The sequence below is a fragment of the Pseudophryne corroboree genome, chromosome 2, assembly GCF_028390025.1.
Source record: "Pseudophryne corroboree isolate aPseCor3 chromosome 2, aPseCor3.hap2, whole genome shotgun sequence".
Taxonomy (NCBI): Eukaryota; Metazoa; Chordata; class Amphibia; order Anura; family Myobatrachidae; genus Pseudophryne; species Pseudophryne corroboree.
Window position 1 is genome coordinate 1,001,639,808 of NC_086445.1, and position 20,909 is coordinate 1,001,660,716.

General features: G+C 46.7%; 1 protein-coding gene across 4 annotated transcripts in view; it reads left to right on the forward strand.

Moving 5' to 3' along the window:
• The window catches only part of CHAF1B (chromatin assembly factor 1 subunit B), a 46,449-nt gene extending 26,051 nt beyond the window's left edge, over window positions 1–20,398 (forward strand). For all 4 annotated transcript variants that reach the window (XM_063956545.1, XM_063956543.1, XM_063956544.1 and 1 more), the window contains exons 10-14: window positions 3,649–3,737; window positions 4,618–4,777; window positions 5,528–6,031; window positions 12,735–12,832; window positions 18,882–20,398. In XM_063956545.1, the coding sequence (XP_063812615.1) occupies window positions 3,649–3,737; window positions 4,618–4,777; window positions 5,528–6,031; window positions 12,735–12,832; window positions 18,882–19,003 (973 nt within the window). In that variant the 3' untranslated portion in view covers window positions 19,004–20,398. The remainder of the gene's footprint in view (window positions 1–3,648; window positions 3,738–4,617; window positions 4,778–5,527; window positions 6,032–12,734; window positions 12,833–18,881) is intronic.
• The last annotated feature ends 511 nt before the right edge of the window (window positions 20,399–20,909 follow it).

A 20,909-nucleotide genomic window follows, 5' to 3' on the forward strand; every position in this document is an offset into this window, starting at 1 on the left:
TAACTTTGATTCTTGACCGATCCAGAGTCCCTGGAAATGCTGAGATTGAAACACTGCCCCCCAACCCGTGAGTTTCGTCCGTGGTGACCAACATCCAAGAACAGTGAACGGTGTCTCCTTGGTTAGATTGGAACTGTGAAGCCAGCAATGGAGAGACTGAGTCTGAACCGACAGCCGACACAATTGCAAGTCCAGATGTGGTCCCGTTTGATTCCAACAGCCAAGAACTTGAGCCTGAAGGGGCGAGCATGGAATCTGGCATATGGCACCGCTTCGAAGGTCTCAACCATCTTGCCCAACACTTGCATACATCTGAGAACTGAGACCCTCAGCAATTGTAACAGGGAGTTGACTCTGGATTGTAGATCCTGAAGTTTGTCCTGAGGCAGAAAAACCTTTTGACTTCTCGTGTCGAACAGGAGACCTAGAAACACCATCTTCTGAGAGGGAAGCAGCGAAGATTTTTGGTTAGTCACAATCCACACGAATGACTGTAGGGTGGTTTTTGTGAGCTACAATTGTTGGCGAAGAAGTGTTTGTGATGGAGCCTTCAGCAACAAATTGTCCAGGTAAGTTGTAATGTTAACTCCCTGCCAGGACCGCCACTACATGGGCCATTATCTTTGTAAACAGCTGAGTGGCCGTGGATAGACCGAACGGAAGAGCCTGAAAAATGCAAAGGGCCGATTGCTAATCTCAAGAGATTGATGACCTGTTAAAATGGGAACATGAAGGTATGTGTCTATGTCTATAGATGCCAAATATTCATCCGGTTCCATGACGGCGATGATTGAACAAATAAATTCCATTTTGAATTTCTGCACAGAGAGATACGGATTCAGGCACTTTAGATTTAAAATGGGTCGAAACGAACCGTCCGTTTTGTTTAAGAGAAAAAGACTTGAGTAAAAGCCTTGACCCTGTTGTAGTTTGGGAATTGGAAGAATTACTATATTGTGTAAAAGTGCGGAAGTTTCCTGAATCAGTGCTTGTCGTCTGGAGGGATCGCATGGGAGTGGAGTGATGAAAAAGCGGTTTGTGACAGGCTCCTCGAGAGCCAAAATATATCCTCTGGTTATGACTCCCGTCACCCACCAATCTGGTTTTGACAGAAGCCACACTTCCTTGAACTGTAGTAACCAAGCCCCAACCACCAATGATCCCTACGGAGACCTCCCCGCATGATGCGGTAGGTTTGTCTGCATGCTTGACCGCCGGTCTATGTAGTGCCTGGGATCCTCTACCTCGGAACGCTCCTCTGCTTGGAAATCTTGAAAAGGCTCGATAGGACTGGAAACTTGCCCTACCTTGAGTACGAAAGGACCGAAACTTCGTTGGTTTCGGCTTTTGATGAGCAACTGGAAGAACCGGACTCTTGCCCCCATGGTATTGGAGATCATTTTTGTAAGTTCCGGACCATAGAGAAATTCTAACTCATACTGAACGCCTCTCATCGTCTGTTTGGAATCGGAGTCAGCGTTCCAAAGTCGAAGCCAGAGTGAATTTAAGAACCGCCTCAATCTTCCTATCCGTTGGAACTTTCAACGTCACTGATTGTACCGAAGGGATTACTGTAGCCTTCGCCAAATGAGTAATAAGAGCATTCACCTTCGGAGCTGATTCCCAGAATTTCGTGTCTTCCTCTGCAGAAGGATACAGAAATTTCAATGTTTTTTAGGAGCCTGAAAGTGTGAATCCGGCTTAAGCCAAGGCTCTTTCAAAATATCCGCAAAATGCGTATAGGAAGGGAAGACAGCTACTTTGTCTTTTCTGTCGTTTGAAAAAGGCTGTCGAAGTCTCCGCCACTGCCGTATCTTGAAGGTTAAAAGCCTGACGTATGGCTTCTATCAGTAACCTGACACCTGAGCTTGTAGACAACTCCTCTTCTTCCCAAGCGGAGGTATCCTCCCACTCTTCTTCCCAAGCTGAGGTATCTTTCCACTCAGTATCCAATTCACCTTCTTCCAGAGGGGGAACTGCCGAATCTAACTCCTCTCCTGGGAAGGTGATAGCGGGCAGCGGTTGCTGTTGTTTAGTGGCTGCTGAGCCCAAAGCAGTCACAATTTTGTTAAGAGACTAAGTCAGAAAGACATTTGCCCATATTTCTTGCCCATGATGGCTCCTCAGTAGACTGACTTGGATCAGTACCTGACTGGGACTGATGCAAATCAGCAATAGTATCGTCCATGTTCCTGGCCCACTGAGGAATAGACTGATCTGTAGAACCGCCTGGCTGCTCTACAACAGGCGTCACAGAGCACGCAGTGCAGAGAGAACATGGATCCGTGCTTCCTTTTTTGAAAGTTTGGAGCCGCACTGAGAACAGGCAAAATAAACAGCGGAGCCTGCTTTCCCTTCAGCAGATTTGGCCATATTGCTCTAAATAAAGAAGCACTAAGTTGTATAAAGGGCTGAATAAACTAAATCTGTAAACCCCTCTTACACAATGTCTGAGATGGATATACACCACACCTGTAGTAAGAAAAAAGGGAGTATACTAACAGAGGAAACTTACTAGCCCCACAAGCTACTGTAATGAAAGAATAAAGTAAATAACAGTAACCCAGTACTTGCAGTTAGTTGATCCCCGCCTGACCTGAACAGGGTGAGAAGCTGAAGGCTCCTCAATTTGTATGTCTGTGTGTGTGATGTGCTATCCGGAGCACAGCGTCCCCCGCAGTGCGAGTTCAGCGTGGAGAAAATGGCGCCCGTATCACAAGCCCACCCCCACACACTGAGGTGGGTGGCGCAGCACAATCCTCTGAGCGGGAGACCAAGACGGGAAGCGGTCCTTCCCCTTCTGTTTTACCGCTGCGGCTGGATGTCCCCCCTCAGGAAGGGAACCTAAGTGCTCACACTGAAGGCACTGAATCAGAGCTAGGCGGAAGCAGCTTCAGGACCTATATCCCCTTCAGCAACCGTACGACCAGGAAAATGTCCCGCTGCTTCCCTGCTGTTAGTGCCCCTGCGCGCACACCAGTGATCATAGGCAGACCACAGGAGACTCCTCTCAGTGTGCCTCACAGTCCCGCTTACAGCTGCCAGTAACACAGCACACAATGTTATGAAAAGGAGTGGGCGATAACAGCCCAACACCGCTAGACAGGTTAAGGCTGCCGGTATTTCCTACCTGACTCTAGCCTCCTCGGATCACCTGTCCGGATAAAAGGGAGCCCCAGTGACCACAGTATGGTGGCTTCCCCAGAGGCTGGGACATTTCTAACTAACTAGTCCCACTCTAAGTATACATGTCACCTGTACACAGCGACTTAGTATACACTCAAAAAAAAAACTAAAACAAACCAAAACCTAACTAAAAACTATAGCAAGGAAACTGCCTGCACTCTCCAGGCACAAAACTAAAACTGAGGTAATTGTTGGTCAGGCTGGAGATGGGAGGGGTTAGATGGGGGGAGGAGTTGGTTTCTATAGGTTCTGTGCCAAACTCCCTTCCCCCACACACACTAACCCATCAGTAAGTGCGCAGCGTCCCCCAGATGGATGACGGAGAAATAGTTCCAGTGTTGGTTGTAGCCATTTATAGGTGACGTCGGCGTTCCAATAAGCTTATACAGTGATAGCATCCTATTGGTGTACTGTTTCTTTTTTTTTTAATTATTATTTCTTAATTGGTTTTGTTTTCTGTAGACCCATCGCTCACCTGCCATGTCCAGAGAAGGCCACGCTTGCTGTTCGCTGCTGTCCTGTATATTTTGAGTTGAGACCTGCAGAGAAAGGTAACGTGTAGTAATTGTGATCACGGGTTAGTCCCGAGGGCTTATCTGCAGCACCGTCTGACCTGCAAGCACTCTAAGGGGGGGAAATGTATTAAACCTTCTAAAGAGCTTGTTGCTAGTAATTATCAAGTACATTCTATAGGATGATAGGTAGAAGCTTATGGACGACTATGGGCAACTTCTAAACTGTCTTTTCAGAAGGTTTGGTACATTTCCCCCTATATATTGGTTTTGCAGTCAATGTATCTTATACACCATTTTCTGTTCGTTTTTTTTTTTACTCATTTGCCGACACGTGATTTGTCGTCAAACATGGAAGGAGGCGCACAGTTGCGTACGGCCTGAGGTGAATGTTCCTATAATTATGGACCACCGAGAAGGTCTATCTGGGTGTAACAGTTTGATTATCAGTACACAGTAGATAAAGCTGGTTTATTGCCGTGATCTGACTGAATAGCTTACACTGCAGCCAGTTGTATAAAGAGCGATCTAGGACGGGCTACTGAGGTGTCGCATTGAAAAATCACAACGATACAGGGGAATATAAAGGAGTTTTAAAGAAGTGTGGGACATGTGGTAACAAATCCCCCGTGACACACATCTGCATGTTCCCTTTGTGTATGATTTTATACAGCTTTTTACATACTCGTGTTTGTGCATTTATCACTTTCTACTGTATTGGAACCTTAATCTGTAATAGTCTTTTTCTAACTTTCCACAAAAAAAGTTAAGCTGTAATAGTGAATTATCCAATATGAACTAAAAATGTGATTCCACTCTGCCAAGCGTGGCGTGGAAAACATGCCTGTCATTTTTCTTTTTCCAGTGCTGATCTTTTGACGTAATAAGTATCTGCAGCTTTATCTCTCCGTTTACTTAGATAAGGAAGAGCCTCCCCCACAAGGCCTCATCTCTAAGCCCTATCGCATGGTGTTTGCTGTGGCCTCAGAAGACGCCGTGCTCTTCTATGACACACAGCAGCCCTTTCCCTTCGGCTACGTTTCCCATGTTCATTATCACACACTGAGCGACCTGTCGTGGTAAGTCGCTGATCTACAATCGGAGTATATACGGTTAGTAGGTTCCTATAATTACTAAGACAGAAAAAGGAACAGATATACTTTAAAGGTGTACTACAGCTAAAAGATATAGATTACCACTATAATGCTACATCACAGATGCTCGCTTATACTGTGTTCCATGGTTCTGTGTAATAAGAGGAGGTCTCTGCTGGCTCTAGCACAGGGCAGGTAGACGGGAGCCAATATGGTATTCTCCCTATTGTCAATTAATCCCAGAACACGATCTGAGTTGGTGGGAGTCTTTCGGGAGGTGTTTATGCAGCATTTCATGTCGCAATCGCCAAATGTCTGTATTAAGGCTTCAATAGAGACTTCATACAGCTTGTGCATACTGTATTAAAATGAGTTTTATTGCACTTCGTTTAACCAGAAAGCATATATGCATTCACGTCTCATTATCGAACTTGTACCTTGAACCATATATTTGTAAGTACATAGGTTGGAGTGGTGAATATAATGTGACAACCTCATTCACATTTAATGCTTCTTTGCTACCTACTGTACCCCCCTTTTTAAGAGTCCTCATTTCTTGATGAGGGTACTAGAAAAGGAACCCTGTAGTTCACGGGTAGGATTTTTTTTTTTCTTTTTGTACTTTTTTTTTCTTAGTGTGTTAAATGAGTCTAAAATGTTAGTGTTCCTCTTGTGTGATTTTTCCAGTACAGTTGATGTTGATCGTGATTGTTCACTTTGTCCCATGCTCAACAGGTCCAGTGATGGGACCTTCCTATCTATCTCCTCCACTGATGGATACTGCTCATTTGTGACTTTTGATGAAGGTGAACTTGGAGTTCCACTAAAAGAGAAACCGGTGTTACTGCTGAAGACGCCCTCTACCGCTGAGAAGAAATTCCGAAGATCTCAGGGCAGAAGAGTGTCTTCTCCAGTATTACGGACGGGAGAGCCGATTGCTACCGGTCGGTCCTCTGTACATTCTAATCCTTCCACTCCTGTCCAGAGCAAGCCTACAGCTGCCACTGCCAACAGGGATCCGCTATCACAATCCAATCCTTCCACTCCTGTCCAGAGCAAGCCTGCAGCGGGCACTGCCAACAGGGATCTACCATCAACACCAGTGGGAATAACCATTATCCCGGCGACACCCACCTCTGACGATAAGAAGAGTGGACAAAAGGGCAAAGGGGGACAGCCAAGGAGAATTATGCTGAACACTCTGGAAAGCTGGAGCAAGCCCAGTACACCCAGTCCAAGGTATGACGGTGGGGGTGTCTCTCCCCTCTCTGTATCTAAATGGCTAGGACTCGTGGATGCCTTATCACATTAGTGAGTAAAACTCTTAGCAGCTGTCTTGACATGGGCACATCTAAAAAGAAATATGCCCTCACTCTGCTTTACCTATATTGAGACTGGGCAGTCGGACTTAATCCCCTGCTGTATTGTTCTCTGTATTGTATTGCAGCTGAGAACAATAGATGAACGGCTTATGCTAACAAACCATGTTGTGCCTAGGTGCAGCAGAGGTGGCTCCGTCTGTATGTATACAAAGCAGAAAGACTTTTGCAATTAGCGCCAACAATAATAAACTGCAAATCTGTGTGTCTAGCCAATAATGGAGATTGTGTTAGTATTTTGGGTAAAACATTTATACATGTAGCTTGTCGTCAAGTGACCCCAATTCTCCAAGTTCCTAAACTAGCATATATGCCCAACACCATTGCATTGCAGCTAAATACACTCACCTGTTGGGTACAGAGGGGAACATCTATACAGGGGCTGGCTTGAGACAGACCAAACTAGGCCTTTCATAGCATTGATTGAAAGCAGCTGTGATGGCACTGGACACGTCTAAGTTGCGGAAGTGCTGGTGCTTGTGTGACACCATCTGAAGAGTAATAATACATAACATTGTATAGGAACACAAATGATAAGGGATCAATTTTAAGTTTCAATGCATCAGGTAGCGTAGACACTAGTGATCTAGATAAAACAAATTGTAAGTGTTTCTCATACAGTTTTGTCAGTTGCCGGGTAACTGGTTTTCTCTAACGCTTTGCTTTCTCGTGTAACCGGGTCGCCACTTTTTTTTTAGTTCTCCTCAGTGAAGTTCCTGAGTCTACCTGCTGCTCACACACTTTCTCTGACGTCCTAGTGGATGCTGGGAACTCCGAAAGGACCATGGGGAATAGCGGTTCCGCAGTAAACTGGGCACAACTAAAGAAAGCTTTAGGTCACCTGGTGTGCACTGGCTCCTCCCACCATGACCCTCCTCTAAGCCTCAGTTAGATTTTGTGCCCGGCCGAGGTTGGATGCACACTAGGGGCTCTCCTGAGCTTCTAGAAAGAAAGTATAGAATTAGGTTTTTTATTTTCAGTGAGACCTGCTGGCAACAGGCTCACTGCAGCGAGGGACTAAGGGGAGAAGAAGCGAACCTGCCTGCTTGCAGCCAGCTTGGGCTTCTTAGGCTACTGGACACCATTAGCTCCAGAGGGATCGACCGCAAACCCGTCCTTGGTGTTCGGTCCCGGAGCCGCGCCGCCGTCCCCCTTACAGACCCAGAAGCAAGAAGAGGTCCGGAAAATCGGCGGCAGAAGACATCAGTCTTCACCAAGGTAGCGCACAGCACTGCAGCTGTGCGCCATTGCTCCTCATACACACTTCACACTCCGGTCACTGAGGGTGCAGGGCGCTTGGGGGGGGGCGCCCTGAGCAGCAATAAAAACACCTTGGCTGGCAAAAATACCACAATATATAGCCCCAGAGGCTATATATGTGGTAAATACCCCTGCCAGAATCCAGAAAAAAGTGGGAGAATAGTCCGCGGAAAAGGGGCGGAGCAATCTCCTTCAGCACACTGGCGCCATTTTCTTCCTCAGCTCCGCTGGAAGGAAGCTCCCTGGCTCTCCCCTGCAGTCTACACTACAGAACAGGGTAAAAAAGAGAGGGGGGGCACTAAATTTAGGCGCAGTATATATATATATATATATATATATATATATATATATATATATATATATATATATATATATATATATATATATATATATATATAAGCAGCTATAGGGGACATAATTCAGTTAGTCCCTGCATTATATAGCGCTCTGGTGTGTGCTGGCATACTCTCACTCTGTCTCCCGAAAGGGCTTTTGTGGGGTCCTGTCCTCTGTTAGAGCATTCCCTGTGTGTGTGCGGTGTGTCGGTACGGCTGTGTCGACATGTTTGATGAGGATAATGATGCGGAGGCGGAGCAGATGCCTATAGAAGGGATGTCACCCCCTGCAGGGCAGACACCTGAGTGGATGGTTTTATGGAAAGAATTGAGTGCACGTATAGACTCTTTACACAAAAAATTTGACGACATGCCAAATGCGGGACAGCCGGCTTCTCAGCTCGTGCCTGTCCAGGCGTCTCAAAGGTCATCAGGGGCTCTAAAACGCCCGCTACCGCAGATGGCAGACGCGGATGTCGACACGGATACTGACACCAGTGTCGACGACGATGAGTCTAGTCTAATGCCCACTAAGGCCATTCACTGCATGATTGAGGCAATGAAAGAGGTGTTACACATTTCTGATATAAATCCAGGTACCACTAAAAAGGGTATTATGTTTGGGGAGAAAAAACTACCCGTAGTTTTTCCCCCATCTGAAGAATTAAATGAAGTGTGTGAAGAAGCGTGGGCTTTCCCTGATAAAAAATTGGTAATTCCTAAGAAGTTACTAATGGCGTTCCCTTTCCCGCCAGAGGATAGGTCACGTTGGGAAACACCTCCTAGGGTGGATAAAGCGCTCACACGTTTGTCTAAAAAGGTGGCACTACCGTCTCCGGATACGGCCGCCCTCAAGGAACCTGCTGATAGAAAGCAGGAGGCGATCCTGAAGTCTGTATACACACACTCAGGCATTATACTTAGACCAGCTATTGCGTCAGCATGGATGTGCAGTGCTGCCGCTGTGTGGTCAGATTCCCTGTCAGAAAATATTGACACACTAGACAGAGACACTGTTCTGCTAACCATAGAGCATATCAAAGACTCAGTCTTATACATGAGAGATGCACAGAGGGAGATCTGCCGGCTGGCATCTAAAATAAGTGCATTGTCCATTTCTGCTAGGAGAGGCTTATGAACTCGGCAGTGGACAGGGGATGCAGATTCAAAAAGGCACATGGAAGTTTTGCCTTATAAGGGTGAGGAGTTATTTGGGGATGGTCTCTCGGACCTAGTTTCCACAGCAACATCTGGGAAGTCAGCATTTTTACCCCATGTTCCCTCACAGCCTAAGAAGGCGCCGTTTTATCAGGTACAGTCCTTTCGAACCCAGAAAAACAGGCGTGGAAAAGGCGGGTCTTTTCTGTCCAGAGGCAGAGGTAGGGGAAAAAGGCTGCAACAAACAGCAGGTTCCCAGGAGCAAAAGTCCTCCCCCGCGTCTTCTTCCAAGTCCGCCGCATGACGGTGGGGCTCCACAGGCGGAGCCAGGTACGGTGGGGGGCCGCCTCAAAAATTTCAGCTATCAGTGGGCTTTGCTCACAGGTGGATCCCTGGATCCTTCAAATAGTATCTCAGGGGTACAAACTGGAATTCGAGGCGTCTCCATCCCACCGGTTCCTAAAATCTGCCTTGCCGATTGCTCCCTCAGACAGGGAGGCGGTGCTAGCGGCAATTCACAAGCTGTATTCCCAGCAGGTGATAATCAAGGTGCCCCTACTTCAACAAGGCCGGGGTTACTATTCCACACTATTTGTGGTACCGAAACCGGACGGTTCGGTGAGACCCATTTTAAATTTGAAATCCTTGAACACATAAATAAAAAAATTCAAGTTCAAGATGGAATCGCTCAGGGCGGTTATTGCAAGTCTGGACGAGGGGGATTACATGGTATCCCTGGACATCAAGGATGCTTACCTGCATGTCCCCATTTACCATCCTCACCAGGAGTACCTCAGATTTGTGGTACAGGATTGCCATTACCAATTCCAGACGTTGCCATTTGGACTGTCCACGGCACCAAGGGTGTTTACCAAGGTAATGGCGGAAATGATGATACTCCTTCGAAAAAAGGGAGTTTTAATTATCCCGTACTTGGACGATCTCCTAATAAAAGCGAGGTCCAAGGAACAGTTGTTGGTAGGAGTAGCACTATCTCAGGAGGTGCTGCACCAGCACGGTTGGATTCTGAATATTCCAAAATCACAGCTGGTTCCGACGACACGTCTACTGTTCCTGGGTATGATTCTGGATACAGTCGAGAAAAAAGTGTTTCTCCCGGAGGAGAAAGCCAAGGAGCTGTCATCTCTAGTCAGAGACCTCCTGAAACCAAAACAGGTATCGGTGCATCACTGCACGCGGGTCCTGGGAAAGATGGTAGCTTCTTACGAAGCAATTCCTTACGGCAGGTTCCATGCCAGAATCTTTCAGTGGGACCTGCTGGACCAATGGTCCGGGTCGCATCTCCAGATGCATCGCTTAATAACCCTGTCTCCAAGAACCAGGGTGTCTCTGCTGTGGTGGCTGCAGAGGGCTCATCTTCTAGAGGGCCGCAGGGAAGAAACTTCCAAGGACTGTGGTCGAGTCAGGAGACTTCCCTACACATAAATATTCTGGAACTAAGGGCCATTTACAATGCCCTAAGTCAGGCAAAATCCCTGCTTCTACACCAGCTGGTACTGATCCAGTCAGACAACATCACGGCAGTCGCCCATGTAAATCGACAGGGCGGCACAAGAAGCAGGATGGCAATGGCAGAAGCCACAAGGATTCTCCGTTGGGCGGAAAATCATGTACTAGCACTGTCAGCAGTGTTCATCCCCGGAGTGGACAACTGGGAAGCAGACTTTCTCAGCAGACACGACCTCCACCCGGGAGAGTTGGGACTTCATCCAGAAGTCTTCCAAATGATTGTAAATCAATGGGAACGGCCACAGGTGGACATGATGGCGTCTCGCCTAAACAAAAAACTAGAGAGATATTGCGCCAGGTAAAGGGACCCTCAGGCGATAGCTGTGGACGCTCTAGTGACACCGTGGGTGTACCAGTCAGTTTGTGTTCCCTCCTCTGCCTCTCATACCAAAGATATTGAGAATAATAAGAAAACGAGGAGTAAGAACAATACTCGTGGTTCCGGATTGGCCACGACGAGCGTGGTACCCGGAACTTCAAGAGATGATTTCAGAGGACCCATGGCCTCTGCCGCTCAGACAGGACCTGCTGCAGCAGGGGCCCTGTCTATTCCAAGACTTACCGCGGCTGCGTTTGACGGCATGGCGGTTGAACGCCGGATCCTGAAGGAAAAGGGCATTCCGGAGGAAGTCATTCCTACGCTGATTAAAGCCAGGAAAGATGTAACTGTAAAGCATTATCACCGCATATGGCGGAAATATGTTGCTTTGTGTGAGGCCAAAAAGGCCCCAACAGAGGAATTTCAACTAGGTCGATTTCTGCACTTCCTACAAGCAGGAGTGACTATGGGCCTGAAATTAGGCTCCATTAAGGTACAGATCTCGGCTCTGTCGATTTTCTTCCAGAAAGAACTAGCTTCACTGCCGGAAGTTCAGACGTTTGTGAAGGGAGTGCTGCATATTCAGCCCCCGTTTGTGCCTCCAGTGGCACCTTGGGATCTCAACGTGGTGTTGAGTTTCTTAAAATCACATTGGTTTGAGCCACTTAAAACCGTGGATCTAAAATATCTCACGTGGATAGTGGTCATGTTATTGGCCTTGGCTTCGGCTAGGCGTGTGTCAGAGTTGGCGGCTTTGTCATGTAAAAGCCCTTATCTGATTTTCCATATGGATAGGGCAGAATTGAGGACTCGTCCCCAGTTTCTCCCTAAGGTGGTATCAGCTTTTCACTTGAACCAACCAATTGTGGTGCCTGCGGCTACTAGGGACTTGGAGGAGTCCAAGTTACTGGACGTAGTCAGGGCCTTGAAAATTTATGTTTCCAGGACGGCTAGAGTCAGGAAAACTGACTCGCTGTTTATCCTGTATGCACCCAACAAGCTGGGTGCTCCTGCTTCTAAGCAGACTATTGCTCGCTGGATTTGTAGCACAATTCAGCTGGCGCATTCTGCGGTGGGACTGCCGCATCCTAAATCAGTAAAAGCCCATTCCACAAGGAAGGTGGGGCTCATCTTGGGCGGCTGCCCGAGGGGTCTCGGCTTTACAACTTTGCCGAGCTGCTACTTGGTCAGGGGCAAACACGTTTGCAAAATTCTACAAATTTGATACCCTGGCTGAGGAGGACCTCTCATTCGGTGCTGCAGAGTCATCCGCACTCTCCCGCCCGTTTGGGAGCTTTGGTATAATCCCCATGGTTCTTTCGGAGTTCCCAGCATCCACTAGGACATCAGAGAAAATAAGATTTTACTCACCGGTAAATCTATTTCTCGTAGTCCGTAGTGGATGCTGGGCGCCCATCCCAAGTGCGGATAGTCTGCAATACTTGTACATAGTTTTTGTTAACTAAAGGGTTATTGTTGAGCCATCTGTTTAGAGGCTCAGTTATTTTCATACTGTTAACTGGGTATAATATCACGAGTTATACGGTGTGATTGGTGTGGCTGGTATGAGTCTTACCCGGGATTCAAAATCCTTCCTTATGTCAGCTCGTCCGGGCACAGTGTCCTAACTGAGGCTTGGAGGAGGGTCATGGTGGGAGGAGCCAGTGCACACCAGGTGACCTAAAGCTTTCTTTAGTTGTGCCCAGTCTCCTGCGGAGCCGCTATTCCCCATGGTCCTTTCGGAGTTCCCAGCATCCACTACGGACTACGAGAAATAGATTTACCGGTGAATAAAATCTTATTTTCCATCGCTCCTGGGGCACCCAAATTTAGCCTTTTTAGGTTATAACAGCCCTCAGTGGTGTTAGGTTTAAAACATAATCCTTAATGTAAATAGGACTGTATAAACTAAAAAAACAAGCCTGTTCTCTGACCTCTGCCTCCCTTTCACATTTGTACAGGAGAATCAGTCTGATCCCTGTGAAGACAAATTCACCAAGCACGGAGCAGAAAACGCCGTTATCCCCACCAGCCAGTCGAGTGGAACCTAGTAGCAGTGGTGAGTGACTGGACCCTTCCCCGTTTCATGCTACCCAACCTATTTTGGCCTCTGCAGCCTCCGTCCACGTTACACACCCTAGAAGGGCTATCGTGCTACATCCTTTTCTATATGATGATAGTTTGAGGCCTAATGTGCCTTTCACCCACGTGCATGTTTTTGTGTGTGTTGTCCATTTTATATTTGGTTACATCGCTTTTCTATTTTGTGAACTGATCTAATAATAACGAGAATGCGTCCTTCTCAATTTACTAGGAACCGGTGACATCACTGAGGAACAGGTTTGCACCTCTGATGTCACAGATTCCTAGCAGGCCAGGTTTCCATGAATATTGCTTCAGCCCACAATATGCCTCCATGCTACCTATCCAAGTATCAAGTCCACTTTTAAATACCAACAAGACCCATCTGATACTTGTCTTTAGACCTACCTTAGAACTTTTGGCCACCTCCATGTACACAGACATTTTGCTTCATGTTCTTTGAATTTTTTGTTTTCCATTTCTCTTTCATCCATCTGGGGGACGCTGCGCCATTACTTGTGGGTTAGAGGTGTGTGGTTGTGGAGTTTGGCACAGAACTATTAAAAACCTGACTCCTCCCCCCTCTAACCCCTCCCATCTCCTTCCTGCCTAGCCAGCACCTCAGTTTTAGTTTTGTGCCTGTGGAGTACAGACACAGTTTTTATTTCTCCTAATTTTTCTTTATTTTTTCTTTATTTTTCTTTATTTTTCTATACCTAGTCCCTGTTTACAGGTGACAGGTATAAATGGAACAAGGATGCTGTCAGAAAGGGCCACCATACCTTGGTCACTGGGGCCTTTTGATTCACACGACAGATCAAAGAGGTACTGGACAGCCACAATCTGTCACTGGCAGTATTGGGCTGTCCCTAACGGTTTTTATTATTTATTATTTATTAATATTTATTTATTTTACTAATTTTAGTATTATTTTTACTTTATCTCCCTTCCCCACATCCCCCCCCCCCCCCCCCCCCACCCCCGGCGCAAGCCCGCCAGCGGGAGCTGTGCCGGAGACCTGTACCCATACAGCCGCAGTACTGTCTGAAGGGCTGTGGGGACGGGACGGGGATCCCGGAGAAGCCGCCGCAACAGTCGCTATACTTAGCAACGCGCGGCGGCCCGAACTTCCGGTTGGTCGCGAGAGGAGAGCAGGGACGGCTTCCCGCTCTGTTCTGCCCGCGCGCACGTCATGATACCATCTACAGTGACAGGGGGACGCTGTGCTCGCTACCTGAACAGAACAACTTGGGGTGGCGGCACGCGAGAGCCGCAGACTTTCGGCTGCAGCGCGCCTACTGAAGCTGACAGGCGCTTCATTGTTCAAGAAGGGACGGACTCCCGCCCTCCACTACCACGCGCGCACTCTCGTCCAGGTATGCAGGGCTCCGGCCGCCATCTTCTCCAGAGGCAGTACGGGGGACACTGTGCAGCGCTCACAACAAAGGCTGATCACCTAACAGCAAGTATATTTTGGGACACAGTATAAATTCACTGTAGATTTACATTGTGTCATGCTATACTTTTAGGGGAGGTAATTTTTGCAATATATAATATGCATTGAACACAGTATGATTCATAGTATATTACAATATACAACAATATGTCAAAGTATTGGAAAAGAGAATAAATGAATTAATTACTTATGAAATCTACAAAGGGTAAGACCGCCTCGGTGGTTTATTTTTTCCTGCTCACTATGGGGATCATAGCTAGCAAAGGGAAGCCCGGACGCAGGTACTCTGTGTTTCATGCTCTGGGGCATCTGTGGCGGACCAGCAGGAAAGTTCCGCGGATCAGTCTATGCCTCTATGGCTACAGTGGAAGCTCTATGGGCTCGAAATATGGGCTCAGTCTCTAAACAAATTTGTTAACTCTGCCGGCAGTTCTTCTGCTACAAAACGGCCGCAGCCGTTGCCCGCTATAACTTTTCCGGAGGAGTAGTTGGAAACATTCCCACTGGAGGATGGGGAAGTAGACCCAGAGTGGGATAATAGGATGAGGAGTTTTTCTACTAGCTCAGGTGTTAGATTCTGATATAAGCCATCCGTCAAACTCTTAATATTCAGAGTTCGGAGGTGGCGGGTTCTTCCTCTGCCTTTTTCAAAACACAAAAAAAAAAAAAAAAAAAAAAAAAAAAGACAAGTTACTGTCTTTCCCCCTTATTCACACTTTGCGGATATTTGAAAGAGCCCTGACTTAAGTCGGATTCTCCTGTCCCAGCCCCAAAATAAATTTTAATTTATATAAGGGGGATACAAGATGTTGAGAAACAGACCCAAAAGGTAGACGCTCCTATTCACATTTAACAAAAGCTACGGTTATTCTTTTTGTACATGGGCAGTGCTGCTGGTGTGATGCTTGGCATTGCTGCCTTAGGGCGCTGAGGTCGTGGGTTCAATTCCCACCATGGCCCAAACTGTGAGGTTTGTACGTTTTAGTTGAAAGATCCTACAGATAGGAAGATTGAAACAATGATTAAATCTATGTTATCTTTATCAGGAATTTTCTACTCCCAATTCTAGCTAGCACTTGGGTCTTCATGGCCGCGGATGACTGGCTGGCACAGGTTGTATCTTGAATGCAGTCCCACGATCCATCGGAAGTCATTCAATTAGAAAAATGAGACCTTGTTAGAGTCTACTGCGCTACAATCCTGTATTTCTGCCTTGACCATGACAGCAAGACGGTCTCTTTGATTTCGGGTTTGGGAATGCCGTTTCTGACTCGGAACAGAGCTTGACGGCGATACCCTTTGAAGGTGAGTTCTTTTTGGGTCGGAATTACAGAAGAGACTACAGGGGGCAAGAGCCCTTTTCTTCCATTTGCTCCTCAGAGACCGAAGACCACGAGGTTTCGGTCCTTTCGTACACAGGACAGAGGTAGTTTCCATCCCTTTCGTTCTTTCTCCAGGTTCCCACGAAGAGAGGCATTCAGAGGTAGAGGAACACAGGCGGCTCTTAGACCAGCCAGTAAACCTGCCGACATACCTACTGCATGACGGTTAACGATCTCTGGAGGGATCAATGACGATTCGGGCTCGGTTACGGCAGTTCAAGGAAGTGTGGCTCCTGTCAAAACCAGATCTGTGGGTGACGGAGGTCATATCCAGAGATTATATGTTACATCTCGAGGAACCAATCCCATATCGTGTGTTCGTCACTCCTCTCCAAAAACGCTCCCTCCAGACGTTGAGCTCTTCTTTATGCAACAGCCACTCTCTTACTAAATGGAGTGATTCTTCTAGTTCCCTCTCAGTAGAGAGGTCGGGATTTTACTCAGGTCTTTTTCTTGTGGACAAACCGTTTCGGCCAAAAGGGTTTGAATCCATATCTCTCAACCCAAAAGTTCAGAATGGAATCCATCCATTCGATTATCGCTACATAAAACCAGGGGAATATTTGGCTTCAGTGGACGTAGAGGACGTCTACCTGCATGTTCCTATTTGGACAGGTCGTCAATCTTGTCTGAGATACGCAGTCGGTCCTTGCCATTTTCAGTTTCTCTTCCCTTTGGTCTATCCACGGCTCCTCAGGTATTCACAGGGTGTCAGCATTACTCCGTTTTTAGATGATCTTTTCATCAGGACTGTCAGAGTGAATCCTTCACCAGAACTTGCGTCTCACGATAGAGACTCTATAGTCATTCAGATGGATAATAACTTTTCCACAGTCATCTTTACTTCCTTCCCAGAAAATGATATTTCTGGGATTCTTATTCGACGCTACCAACCAGAAAGCGTTTCTTCCTCACGGACAGGACCTCATCTCGAATTACAGCTAATCCGCTTGTCTGTAAAGACTCGTCGGTCGCTTCGCTGGTGGCTTCACAGCCCAATTTGACCAAAAAGGGTACCGTTCACGATTTGCTCTTGAGGGATGGTCACCACAGACGCAAGCCTCAGAGGTTGAGGGGCGGTGTTTCAGACTCCTTACTTTCAGACGTTCTGAAACAGTCGAGTCTAAGTTACAGATCAACATCTTGGAGTTGAGGGCAGTCCGGTAGGCATCCTTCGGATTCAAACCATGGTAAAGGGTAATCCAGTACGGGTTCAACCCGACGACGCCACGGCAGTTACTTAAATAAAGGAACTCAAAACTGGACCGCCAGGAAGGCAGTCGCTCAGATTCTCACTTAGGCAAAACATTGGGTTCAGATTATACCCGTGATTCACATTCCAGGAGTCGAGACCTGGGAAGCGGTTTTCTTAAGCCGTCACACGGTGCATAAGGGAGAGAGGGGGCTTCACCAGGAGGTGTTTCTGACTCTAGTAGCCCGGTGGGGGATGCCCGATGTAGATCTAACGGCGTCTTGTCTCAACAATAAACCTCCTCTCTAAGGGTCGCGTACTCAGGACCCTTAAGCAATTCTAATCAATGAACTGACGGCGCTGTGGCACTTTCAACTGGGATATGTGTTTCCACCATTTCCACCGATTCCACGTCGGCTTCAACGCGTTCAGAGAGAAGGTCTTCCAATCATTCTGGTGGACCCAGATTGGCCACGATGACAGTGGTACACTCTTCTGCACAATAGGGTCGTCGAGGAACCATCCCGACCCTCTCTGCTCTAGATCTTATGATTCAAGGACCATGTCACCACACAGGTTTGGTCGGCTGACTTTGACGGCTTGGTTCTTGAATCCAATATTTTAAGGGGAAAAAGGTTTTTTCTCGTCCTGTTGAGTAAAGATAACCGGTGGCTTCTGGAATTTACATTGCTTGGTGTGAAAAGCGTGGTTTAACACCGGATGTGTTTAGAGTTTCCTCGTCTGTTATCCTGCATTCAGGAGGATCTCAATGAGGATCTCAGACTTCTTCACTAATGGGGTCAAGTTTCTACTTGGTCGACTCTTCTTCATAGGAGACTGGCTATCACTCCAGAAGTTCAGACGTTCCTTCAGGGAGTTCTTCGGATTCAGTCACCTTTTTTTGTTCCTCCCTGGGACTTTAACTTAGTCCTTACGGTTTTTTTTAGAAACCTCCATTTCAACCTTTGGAATCTGTACAATTGCGGTATATAACGTTCAATGTCTTCCGATTGACAATTTCCTCCAAAAGATGAGCATCTAAATTGGCAGCTCTTTCTTGCAGACCACCCTTGTTGGATTTTCATGATGATCGGGTGGTTCTGCGAACAAAACCTTCCTTCCTCCGAAGGTTGTGTCAGCGTTTCATCTAAATTAGGACATTGTCCTTCCAGCGTTTACTCCTCCTCCTTCCGGGGAGGATTCCCATTGGCTCTCTTAGATGTGCTTAGGGCCTTACGGATTTATTTATCTCGTACGAATTCTATCCGTCGTACGAATGCATTGTTGGTTTTTAATGGCTGCGTCCAAATGAGATTGGCCGGATTCCAAGTACACAGTGACTCGTTGGGTAACTACGACCATCACAGAGTCTTCTAATGTTTCAGTTCCTGACTCGATTCAAGCTCCTTCGACTCCAGCTATTGGAGCTTCTTGAGATGTTCGCGGGGCTGCGTCTATTGAGCAGTCGTGTAGGGCGGCGACCTGGTCGTCTGTGCATACGTTTTAAAAAGGTTTTACCGTTCTCACACTTTCGGTTTGGAGACTGCCCCTGTTGGGCGTCAAATTTGGCGGACGGCTATGCCGTCTATGTCTCCCTCCTCTCATTTGCTTGCTTTGGGAAATCCCACAAGTAATGGCGCAGCGTCCCCCAGATGGATGAAAGAGAAATAGGGATTTTTGTTTACTTACCGTAAAATCTCTTTCTCTGATTCCATCTGGGGGACGCTGCGATCCCTCCCATATGTTGTCTGGTTTAACCAGTTAATTGTTTTCGGTCTATCTCCTTTGGCTTGGCTAAACGTTAACTGAGGTGCTGGCTAGGCAGGAAGGAGATGGGAGGGGTTAGAGGGGGGAGGAGTCAGGTTTTTAATAGTTCTGTGCCAAACTCCACAACCACACACCTCTAACCCACAAGTAATGGCGCAGCGTCCCCCAGATGGAATCAGAGAAAGAGATTTTACGGTAAGTAAACAAAAATCCCTATTTTGCTTTTCAGAAAACTCACCAGTTCAAGACCCCAACTGTAGACCCCCAGAGTCAAAACGTCTAAAAACCGAGCAGCTTCCGATCGCTTTAGATGAAAGTCCCAGTGGCAGCTCAGGTGCCGCAAACATGTAAGCTCAAACCTGATTGGACTGTGACTTTTCACAATGGTTGGTTCTCATTTAGAATCTGTTATAGTGCATGATGGCTGCACTGATTCCCGTGCGGCGCGTTTAGTGCTGCGCTCCGAGGACGCTGCGTCTTTGCTTCACCGTGCTGCTTTCTTCTTCGTTGGTGCTTCCAGCAACCCTTCCACATAAAGAATACAGAGGCCTTAACCACATCTCTAAGAAGGAATTTGCGTCAAATATTTTTCCTCCTAAACACCACTGTATGTCCCAATGCCTTTGACCTGGTGCATTGACTTCTTTTGTTCCTATTCTTCTATAGATCTGTGATCCTCAACTTGTGAGTGCAATATCTCGGAGGGTCTGAATTAAACTTGTATATAATGTATAATGGAGGTCCAGCTTTGCCTGCTCCTGGGTCTTAATGTTTAAAAAAAAAAAAAAAAAACACCAAAAAAACACACAACTGTAATGTTAGTTTGACTGGTCTTTCATTTTTTATTTTTTTTGTGGTTTAAATGTTAACGTTACTACACAACCATAAAGCAAACCAAGCAACAAGACTCCCAATTCAAAACTGCATGACCGTGTGCTAGGAATAAAGTTCCCCAGCTGTCTGGTGTGGGTAACAGTGCTTCTCATATAAGTGCTATTAATCCCTTCCCTGCTCACCGAGGAGAACCAGGGACCCGGACCCCACTTCTCACATAAGTGGGAAAGGGGTTAGTTTGAGGCCAAGAAACAAAAAGGAGAAAATAAATCAAATAAAAATAAATCCAGGCTTGAGCTCAGCCAAGTGTGACCGGCTCCCTCGGCACAATTCTAAAACTGATGGGGGAATAGAAGGGGAGGAGCTTTCTCACTTTAAAATTTAAAGTGCCAGGCTCCCTATAGTCACCTGTCTATACCCCAGTGTCAGCATGTTTCAGTGTCCCCTAGTGGCTGACTGAGAGATGGAAATATTCAGGTCCATCCTGCCCACCCACAATACCTCTCCCTTCAATGACCATATGCTAGGAGTCAGGTCCGTAACAAGTTAGAAAGGAAGTTTATCCATGGTAACTATGTTATGATATAGTCCTGTTGTATTCTCATTGACCCTTTGTGCAAATGCTCCTTCTCACAGCTACTTGCAGAATATTCCTTTGCCATATTCGTTCATGGTTTGATGTTACCTGAACTTAGACATTTGGAATGCAGTAATCGCCACTTGTGTAATTCCTGTTCTGTGAGTTTGGAGGTTGCTGGATTTGTTTTTTAAATGTTTAACAGCAACATTAGCTTTTACTATTGAATGATTTGCGACTGAACCTAGTGATGTAAATGTTTCAGTTTCAAGACTGAGCGCATCAGTAATTTGGGGCATGTTTTGTTATTAAAAAAATAAATGTTTTGCATTGTTTGTGGCTGTTTTTGGCATGTCTTGGGACATTGTATCAGGAAGACTGATTCCCCCAAGCAGTTGATAGGGGACCATAACAATTAACTTTCTACATTCACTGTGCTACCTGGACAGCACTAGAACTTGGGTTCTATCAGATTCTTCCCGGTGCAGTTTGTGCTGAAATCCTCTTGTTGTTCTTATGGCATCATTGCTGACCCAACCATTGGCCTTGGGAGAGATTTCTCCAGCCCCCAAGGCCAGTAACTAACCTGTTTCCTTACCATTGACTGCTTTGTCAGTAAGTTATTGGTACTGAGAGGGTTAGCCCAGATGGCCATGTGTAGTTGCTTACAAGGCTTTTCCAAACAAGTGTGTGGATCAACACACCTCAATCAGTGCAAGAGGTTGGCATGTTGACTACCTACCTCCAGTTGCGCTCAGCAGAGTAGGTGCTTTTTTTGAGGAAACTGGTTACAGTAGAGTGCCAAGGTTGGGGATATCAGAGTTAAGGGCATTGTCATAGGAGTAG